This window comes from Nelumbo nucifera, chromosome 1 (genome assembly GCF_055504915.1).
Source record: "Nelumbo nucifera cultivar China Antique chromosome 1, China Antique-T2T, whole genome shotgun sequence".
In the NCBI taxonomy this organism is placed as follows: Eukaryota; Viridiplantae; Streptophyta; class Magnoliopsida; order Proteales; family Nelumbonaceae; genus Nelumbo; species Nelumbo nucifera.
The window spans coordinates 70,739,741-70,750,120 of record NC_142649.1 but is presented as its reverse complement, the minus strand read 5'-3'; the positions used below and the strand labels follow the sequence as shown (position 1 = coordinate 70,750,120).

Sequence of the window (10,380 nt, the reverse complement as noted above, 5' to 3'; positions counted from 1 at the left end):
CTATACAAGTCTTCATAAGAGGTTTACCAAAAACTAAAAAAACAGTATTTGCCGATACAGATAATATTTCGTATCAATCAAAATATCTAAAACAAAAGAAAAATGAACCGGACGTTAAAATTAATATTTTTAAGCATCAAGAAGAGTTATATTGGTTTCCCAAGCACATCGATGCCTTAATTCTTCCACCAATTAATTTCTACATTTCCCAGGTGAATCCTGGTAATTCACATTTTACATAAACTATGAAAATGTTTTTTTTTTTTTTTCATACCTTATTCAGTCACTTGAACCTCAGATTGTGTTAATAATGCATTTGGCATCCTAATCATTCCACCACTTTATCCATACATTTCATCTTAGAATTGCACTCTGAACATGGCGCATGAGTTGTTCAATGCTGCAATCAGTATACACATGGATGAAAATTTTTTATGCCAAAATTTTACATCATAACGTCTGCACATGAAAATCAACAGGCCTTGTCTTCAGCCGATTGCCATGGCCCAAATCATTTGAGATGTTGCCTTAAACGGTTAAATTAATGCTATCATGCATGCATACATCCATATATAAAACACCCATAACGTGAATTCACGTCTCTGCTAATGGCAAATGAAACATACCAGTACACAATTGAACAGCAAAGATGCGATGAGTAGAGAACCCTTCCATTTTAGAAATTTGAGTCACATTGTTGTACATACCAATAGTAGTAGATGCATATAAAAAGGAATGAAGCAAAGTCTAAACAGTTAATCCTCCTCTTTGTAATCAATGTACAAAACATCCCCAGTGGGCCTCTCCTGTATAATACCCGCTGATGAACTTATAAGACTGACTAATAATAACATATTCTTTTCCACTAGGCTACCCTGTGAACTTGGCCAAAGGTTTGTAAGTTGCCTGTTCATATATGTGTGAGATTATACATGTATGTCCCGCTGCAAGCCAAAATCCTCAGTCAAAAAGGGAAGAATTAGAAATCAACTTAGCCCAGATGAATCTGCTAAAAATATCCTTGGGTCTTGGATGTCCTGATCAAAGCACATTGCCTACTCAAAACTCTTTTTAACTCTTCAGATCCTTCTTTTCATGGGAAACTCTGGGCCTGAACAAAAAAAAATGCCTATAGGATCCAATTGAAGATGGAAAATGAAATGTATTCCATCCTTGACACTAATTTAATTGTGGATTTGTGGTAACTGGAATCCATTTAGATAAATTCAATCTGCGCCATTCTCTCATGTGGCAAAACTCTGATGAAGGAAGAGAATTCCTTCCTGGGAAAGCAGAATCCATCAGTGCCTGCTAACAATACAATACAATAGGAATCAAGTCCCGCCACTGCACCTATCTCAGTTCTCATTTGTGTTCTTCTCGGATACCCATTCATATTCAGAGTTGTAAAGCCAGGTCAGGTTGTTGGGAATCAACCATGATGCCTGAGGACTGCCTCACTGGAGACCCTGATGACTGAAAACTAATGTTCAAATCCGGAGGAAGCATTTCCTGTTTCTGCTTTGGTTGGCCATGTGGAACAAGACCTCGCCAAGGAGACTGTGCCTGAAACCTTGCTAAGTCAGTTGTTACTAGTTGAGGAAGAATTTGTCTATTATTTTGATACTGTTCTTCATTGGCCATACGGATGGATTGTGGAAGGAATGACTGCGAGGGAAACCTACTCTTCTCAGACTGCATTTGCAGCCCACCAGAAACAGGAGGTTCTTCACAAAATCGTGAAACGGGTTGAGGGAGCTCCCGTGCGGGGTTGTACAGAGAAGCAGCAGCAATCTGCATTTTGGGTGAGCCTAAACTGTCCGTTGGTTTAAAGTCTGCAGACCCAACGGACATCCATGACCGGGCAGCACTAGTTGCAGCAGTGCTTGAATCATCTCTTCTTGAGGATGAAACAGATGACATCGCTGGTGGACCATCAACCACAGGGCATATTGAAGATTTCTGCTGGCTTTGTGTCTTCTCAGATAACATCCTCATCAACTGAACTGGGTCACTAAGACCCTGTTCTTGATTTCCACGAGGAAAGTAAGTTGCTGCTCTGGCCATTTGGCTAGAAACATAATTAGAGGATGAACTGATTACTTTATTAATGTCAGAGCTGCTAGTTACAACCTTCCCATTGGGCAAACTTCCAGCAGCAGCCCCGTCAGATTCTGTCTTCTTAAAGGCTACAGATTGTATAAGATTCCTGTTCCTTGACAGCATCTCCAACAACCTTGAACTCGTCATTTCTGAACCATACTCAAACTGCGTTCTTGAAGCAACCTCAATGGGGCTCCCATTGACTGAGGTTGAGCAATTCAACTCAACTTGGGGCAGAACATTATTATCAGATTTGACAAAATTTGCAGTTAATGGATTCTGCTGCTGAGACACAGAATTGATGATGGATTTAGTTCCGACACCACCAAAAAACTTCCCATTTAAATTAGGCCTACTATGCACTATTGCAGAATCTGCGATCTTACTAGAAGCTGCTATGCCAGATGAGTTTGAAGATTTGAAACCCAATTTAGCCTCATCTTGTGCAACCTTTAACCCCTCGGTAACCCTGATATCTTTTCTCAATTCAGGTTTACAGTTCAGATTTGTACTGCAAGCCAGCTGTTTCATATTATTTTTTTCAAACATTAGAACAGGTGTTGGAAGTGGTTCATATTCTCCAACCCACCCACGGCCAAATTTAGATCCCACAGGCAAAGCCTTCTCAATTTTCTGAGAGGCAACTTTCCAAGCAACAGTTCCAAGAGTCGCAGCAAAACGTGCCAGGCTTCTTGCATAGGAATGGTCAGCATGAAATCCAACCTGATTCAAAATAAATAAATAAGGTTGATGAGTTGAGAAGCCAATTATGCAAGAGGAACTGAGGAAAAACAGTGATTAGATACATACAGCAACCAGCTGCTTGTTTTCACCATCAAAAGTTGCAAAGATTGAATCAGTCATGTCCACAGGTTGAATAGAAGTGTTGTAAGTTGCACGACGGTTCTCATCAAGCACAAAGGGCTTCCTCCCAAATTTAGATGGGAACCCCTTCCCTGAAACAAGAGAAAAATGGTGCAGTTAACAAAGGGACCATAAAATCTGTGATATAGATACACTCAGGTATAATTCAGAAATAACAGGAGAGCCATCTTAGCATCATTCATATCCCCATAAGGTAAGATTGTGCAATACTGCAATAGATGATAAGAATTGTCCATGTCCACTGTGCATTAGCAGAATTAGCTACTTTAACCCAAACCTGATGTTTTTTTATTCATTACTCGTCCAAGTCATAACAGCTTCTTTGTGTTTGGTCATAAGCGGGAAGGTTCCAACACAGAGAATACAATCTTAATATCTAGAATCTTACTTCCATCCTGAAGTATCTCAGTCATTCCATTTAGATGTTCAAATGAGATTTCAGAATTATAAAATGCTGGATAGTATGCACTTTACTGTACCTGAAACTTGCTCCTCTGCCTTCTCTGGTTTATTATCAGTCAGAGAGGAATTGCCATCTCCTGCCCCATCAACATTGTTAGGTCTATCAGCTTGCATCACATTTGACCAGGTATAGGCATCGCCTGTGGTGGCAAGAGTGGCACCAGAGGAGAAATCGGAACCAACAGGTTCCTGAGCATTCCTGCACAAGGACTTCTTTATTGGCTTCTTCACTGTAGAGTTTGATTTGATTTTCTGCTCTGACTTGAGCTCTGTATTGTTGCATTCAATATCGATCACTAACTTCTGGAATTTCTTTCTAGCCAATTCTTGTATGGATCGTGCCTTTTTTGAAAGAACAAGGTATTGGCATGAATGCACCAAACAAGATTAACCCAACTAAAAAGAAATAACAAAAATAAAAATCCTTACCTGTTTAAAGTATATGGTTTCTGGGGCATTGTACTGCATTGCATTTGTACAAACTAGGAAAACATCGCTCTGCATGTGAGACAATTGAATTTTAGAAACCTCTACACAATAAATCACAAGATAAACCAGCATCTTTTTCTCCTTGAATATTATTTCTTAAACCTAGAAGGAAGTAGCGACAAAATGCAGAGATTAGATTTTTTATCAGTAAAGAGAATATTACCTTTCACTGCTATGTTTACAGCATCATAACATTTTATTCAAACAACGTAGCACAGTATAATATAGTTTGCCAAGTTGCCTACTAATGCCAAGGACATCATATCTTGTTTCATAATGGGGGGGCTACATTAATTTATTCACTCTTTTATTCTATGCAATCTATGGAACTTTCATTGAGAAGAAAGAATGACATTACCCCCTCCTGCCATTATAACAGTTGACAATAGATTACAATCCATTGTCAACACAGGGTATATCTTCTATTTACACAGTCCATAAGAACTATTAGGCATGGGGATAAGAAATATCTTTTACCATTTTTTATCGATAATATGGACAAGAAATATATACTACATGCCAACAAAAAGAGGGTTTGATATCTGAGGATTATTAAGATTTGTGTGAGAGAAAATTCAGTTTAGATTGGAAGATATTGAATCCTCAGGGTACCAACTGAAGAATCCCCAAGCATGCATAAAGCATAAATTCTCGAAAATATTGTGGTAACTAGATACTTAGATAGTGAACAAGCTTCTACTACATATGCCTGCCTAACAAATATCAAGATAATAAATCTATTAGGTAGGCCCAAATCAAATAGTCTAGCAAGATATAGAGTACAACTAAATTTAAGGACAAATTCAAAAAAGTGAATAAAGACCCAGAAAGAAGGTAGATCCACTTGAGAAGGAATCAGCCTTCTTGATCTCACTTGTAACAGAAAGAAAAGGTTCAAATTTGAGCCAATTGGCTAGCCACCAAACTTTTAAGGAATCTTTGGTTGGGTTAGTAAGTTTAAACCATTGACAAGTATAGAAAAACAGGTAATATGGGTCAGTGTATTTCAGAGGTAATCTGGAGTGTGATACTTGCCTTAGGGCTGTCAACAAACTTCAAGAGTCTGAGATTCAACTTTGAATCCAATTATCTTGGATTGGGATGTTAGAAGTTGCACCCGATTAATAGTTGGATCAGATGTGAATTTAACCCCATTCAATCTGATTAAAATCCAAGTCCAATAAAAATTATTATTATTATTATACTGTGTGTGTGTAATTGTATAAAGTTTGTAAATGATAAATTTAATATTTCATATTTATATACATTTTTTATAATGTATAGGTTAAAAATAATTAGTTTTTTAACTTTCTTTTTTTGTCATTTTAAACTCAATAAGGCCTTGTTCATTTGGGGGTAAGTTTGGGTGGGAAGTTAGTCAATGGGAAAGTTGACCAACTTTCCCGTGTTCTTTTACTAGTGAAGTGTGGATCCCATGGAAACAAAACTTTCCCCTAGATAAATTTTTGGCAACTTATCTAGGAAACTTTACCCACTTGGGAGGTGGGTAAGTTACTTACCCATAGAGGGGGGAAATTGGCCAAACTGTGTAGGACTAAAATGTTCCTATCTAAACAGAAAAAAAGGATCCTTTAGGAAATTCGCTCACTTACCCATCTGGCAAAAGAACATGGTAAATGTACTTACCCGGGTAATATTTTCCCAGGTAAGTAACTTACCACCAAACAAACAGGGCCTAAGGTGGATGTGGATTAAATCCAAATCCAATCCGAAATCTGAAAGGTCGGACTAGATCAGACACGAATCCAAGGTTTTGATAATCGATTTGGATGCAGATTTATTTGGATCCAATCTGTTTACAGCCCTACTTGCCTTTACCAGTCCTCAGTTTTGTTGACAAAATAAAGTGAAGAATCAAGTATATAGCATCTAAAATGTACAGGTAATAAGTAATAACTGATAAGTTTCTTCTAGATCATTTTCTCCAGAATTCCCCACCCCCCAAAGGTGAAGAGAGATTAAAAGGCCTCAATCTCCATTGCGATCTCTGCTTTCCTATTCTCAGGAAAAGGCACAGACTAGAACATCACATCAAAAGCAGGGCTGTCAATGGACTCCAAAAGTCTGATACCCAATTCAACATCTGATCTGATAATGCCAGAGTTGGATGTTGGAAGGTGCATCTGATTAATAATCAGATCAGATGTGATTTAACCCCATTCAATCCGATTAAAATCTGATTCCAACTAAATATTGTTATTCTATATTATATGCAATATAATTATGTCTATATATGGGCATTATATACAATTATGTAAAGTTTATAACTAATACATTGAATATTTTATATTTATAAAAATTTTTTATATTTTATATTTAGGCACAATAAGTCTGACTAGGATTAAATCCAAATCCAACCCAATTCAACATATCGGATTTCGGATCAGATTGGGACTTGACATCTTGTAGATTGGATTGGATGCAAATGTAACCAGATCCAATTCGAATCCAACCTAATTAGAGCCCTAACAAAAGTTAGCAATTGAGCCTACTGAACCTTTTTTTTTTTTCTTTTTGTCACTTTTTTCATGCACTAAATTAGCTCCTTTGTTGTTATCAACTTAACCAGTAAATAAATTGAGTAAAATAGAGGTTGAAGAATAAACTTGACATACAAGTATATGGAAATCTAAATTCTAAAAGAAATAAAAGATTGCAAAAGGCATATTAGTTCAATTGGTTAAACATCACATTTACTAGTTTACAATATATTAGGTTACCCATTCAACATCAAATTCAGTTAGGATTCATCAAAACATAGCAACAAGCTAGGATAGATGAGGTACACTTGGGTTAGGAAAGATGCACCCCCACATAATGATCCTTGCCTGTTAGCCTAGGTGCACCTACACTGGGTTTACTGAATGGAAGCTACAATGGATGAGGAACCTCTAAAGGTGGAAATTGTAAATTAGAGAAGACACTGAGCATCTTCATATTCTGTCAGTAGATTTACAAAATTCTTCTTATAGTGCTTTTTAGACACTGAACATCTTCGTATTCTGTCAGTAGTTTTACAAGATTCTTCTTATAGCACTTTTTAGACCATAGTCATCCGTAGTAATATACTTTGCAGTGGTTTACTGGTTATATAAGGCCTTAATAAATTACTAAAACCTTTCCTTATAACCATGCATTCTCTTTGCATTAATTTTCAATTGATTGGGTGAGAAAGAGTATTTGAAGATATATGCAAATTAGGAGCTTAATGAAAGTCTAAACATCAAAATTTACAAGAGACTACAGAATAGTCATGATAAGAATCCAATGCAAAAGCCCAACAGGGAAGTATTTAAGATCATACAAGCAACATTTTATTGAGTTTCTCACTGCCAACTGGTAAAGATAACTCCTTGATAGTGCATCTCTTTTTTTTTATCAGCCTCCTTGATAGTTTATAGCACTCTTACAGGGCTTCAAGCTTAGCTCATGCATCAGGATAGAGCACCCTAATGATAGAAGGGGACCACCAGCCTGTCAGATGGTAATAGAGTGGGTATGGTTAGCTGGAGGAGGTCCATAGGCTCTTTGCCTTCCGTGAAGAGAAGCAGAGGCCTTAGATTCTCTTCTGAATTGCTCATTCAGGTGGGATACCTGATAGGCCAATACTCTAGCAGACTAGCTAGAGATGAGGTGGGCAGGATCTGGGGCATGGAGTAATGAAGTCAAGCTAAGAAGTGAAATGTATATCATATGATGTTGGTCAGCTATTTGCTGGTCTTATACATGCTGTTCCATTTGTTTCACAGTTGTTTTCTTACATGTTAGTAGATTATTCTAATAGAAGGGGTGTTTTATCACTTCTTCAATAAAATTATCTTGATCATGTACTCATGATAAGATCCAGCTAACCATCCTTGGTTTACAGCTTGGTATTCAATCATTGTCATGTCACACTGATAAAAATTGTGTGCCAGAATCTGAGAATGGTAAGCCAACCATAAGAAATACAGTGTGTGCACTTCAGAGAATAGCTAATAGATTTCCTTTTCATAAAAATATAACCATTATATTAGATTGAGGGAGGTAAAGCATTATAATAGATTTAACAGCAGAAAATGAAGAATGTTGGAACATAAGCCTATACAAGAAGGAAAATGCAAAACAGGAAAGAAACTGTAGTATATGTTAACTTATTCTGTGAAACTTGTAAAGGAAACAAGACAAATAACCTTATTCAGTGGCAGGAGTATGATGGAGAAGGAAACACTAAAAGAAAAAACAGCAACAGACCTTTAGCATTATAGCTGTGATTTAAGTTAAAGACGTGCATTCTTTGGATGACAGAATGCATGAAACAACAGAGCAAAGGCTACATTACAGATACTGGTAGCCATTACAAAGCCCTATATAACAATCTATACATCATAGTATAAACACGAGTCATTTCTCTTTTCTCTTCAATAACACGAAAATTTAAATGAACATCACAAACATCAAACTAGGGAACATACTTCAAATTGTTCAAAGTTAGAATATGCCCCGCTAGCCAGCTTCTTCCTTATGGTGCCAAAATCCATTGGATGCTCAATCACATCGTGATAGTCAGGAAGCTACAAGAGCAAGCACAATCACAAAATTCAGTTAAATGTCTGGTTGAACTGTTATAAAATGTAAATGGGGAATTCGTTTACAAAAAAAAAAGACAAACAAATTCTCAAAGTACCTCTTCTGGATCAACAGGCTCTGCATAAACACCATAGGTGTCTTTCCTGCCACATCCAACACGAGAGAAGCTCTAAGCTTAGAGTTAAAAAAATTTAAAAAAAAAAAAAAAAAACACATGGCGAAGAGAAAAAGAGTATTTGGTATATGTATATTTTCCCTTACTTCTGAAGTTTATCGAGAATCAACTCCAACAATTTCTTATCCGGCAATGGAGTGTCCAACGGGGAAGTAGACGGTGTGCCTGATCGGATGAAATAAAAGAAACTCAAAAATCAATCAAACTTAATAGTAAAAGAAAAATCAAGTAAAACCCATTAATTAGAAGGACCTGGAACAGAGCCGGTCCCTTTCGAAACCGCATTTCTCCCTCTTCCCTGGAAAAAAAGGGGAAAATTAATTCCAAATAACTAACTGGAAGCAAACATAAACCAGATATAATAACAAATATATCTTAAGTAAGAAAATGCGTGTGTAATGTGTGACAGAGAAAGGGGAGACAGGAGAGAGAGAGAGAGAGAGAGAGAGAGAGAGAGAAAGGTAGAGCAGATTCTGTGGGGAGCGTTTTGACAGTTGACCCCGACAGTTAAAATCGAGAGAAGAAAACCCGACAGAGGAGTAAAATAGAAGCCTGGACCAATTAGAAAAATATCAGTGATTAGGAGATGAGCTGAGCTGGACTCTGCGAAGAAGAGACCACACAGAACCCACTTCCTTCCACTACTGCTGTTAGTCGTAGCAGTAATGAACTGGAGCAGATAGCAGAATGATAAATACCTTCTTTTGGTCACTAGATCCAATAGACCGAGCATCGTCGTCATCCTCGTCGTCATCGCCGTCACCGCCGTCGTAAGGGCCATTATCGCCGTCGATTCTCCTCTTCTTAAAGGGCTTATTACCGTCTCCGTATTCCGAGGAGGAAGCAGACAGAGCAGCTGCAGCAGCCTCCGCACGAGATTCCGGAGCAGACGCGTGGGCCACGTTTTTCGCATCTGCTCGACTTAGACTCTCAGACGAGTCAACACCACCAAAACCAGCTTTATGAGGGAGCTTCAATACCAACTTCAGTTTCTTCTCTCTCCTCTCGTCCTCGTCGTCATCTTCCTCATCCTCGTCGTCGAAGTCGCCATGGTACGTCAGATTCCGGCGGCGTAGGCTGCGGCGTAGGTCAGTTTCCGAAGGCTGTTCAGACAGCGGATTCCGGCGAAGACCGTCGCATCGGGCGAGATCCGCCTTTGACGGTCGGCCTTTCTTCTTCCTGGCGATCTTACCCATCTTTTCCCACCCGAGCCTCCGATTCCCTCTCTCTCTCTCTCCTCTTTACGCCATTTTTTTTTCTCTTCTTTCGCTTGGCTTTTTTCGAGTCACTTTTGCTCCCAAGCCCGTGCCCGAGCCTATGATTCCAGTACCGAGGCTTAGGTTCGGACCGTTCGAAAGAAGCGAATGATTGTTTCTCCGTGAGAACCGGCGACGGCGTAAATTAGTCGGGAATGACGGCGTTTGAAGCTGCCCGTTGCCCAGGAGTGCTTGCGTGACTGTCCACTAGGCTGCTACCTGTGCTTACGTCATTTTCCACGTTTTTGTGTTTTCACCCATACTTTTTTCTAAATTCTCACGGAACGGAACGGAACGGGGAAATTTTGCAATTAAAAAGCTACTTGCTTTTAAGAATGTAAAGAAGACTCAACGCTGGTAGTAAAATGCTCGTAAACGGAGTCCGGATCTCACAACTGCATATCGGGAACGGGAACGGGA

At 38.5% G+C, this 10,380-nt stretch overlaps 1 protein-coding gene across 1 annotated transcript; it reads right to left on the bottom strand.

Moving 5' to 3' along the window:
* Positions 1-639: 639 nt before the first annotated feature.
* Positions 640-10,074, bottom strand: LOC104612779 (uncharacterized). The gene is made up of 9 exons (XM_010280354.2): positions 9,403-10,074; positions 8,957-9,002; positions 8,791-8,869; positions 8,627-8,672; positions 8,415-8,513; positions 3,880-3,948; positions 3,468-3,792; positions 2,914-3,059; positions 640-2,826 (listed from the first exon to the last, which is right to left on the bottom strand). Exons 1-9 carry the CDS (start codon positions 9,898-9,900, stop codon positions 1,399-1,401), a joined length of 2,736 nt encoding a protein of 911 aa, XP_010278656.1. The 5' UTR covers positions 9,901-10,074; the 3' UTR covers positions 640-1,398.
* Between the last annotated feature and the right edge of the window lie 306 nt (positions 10,075-10,380).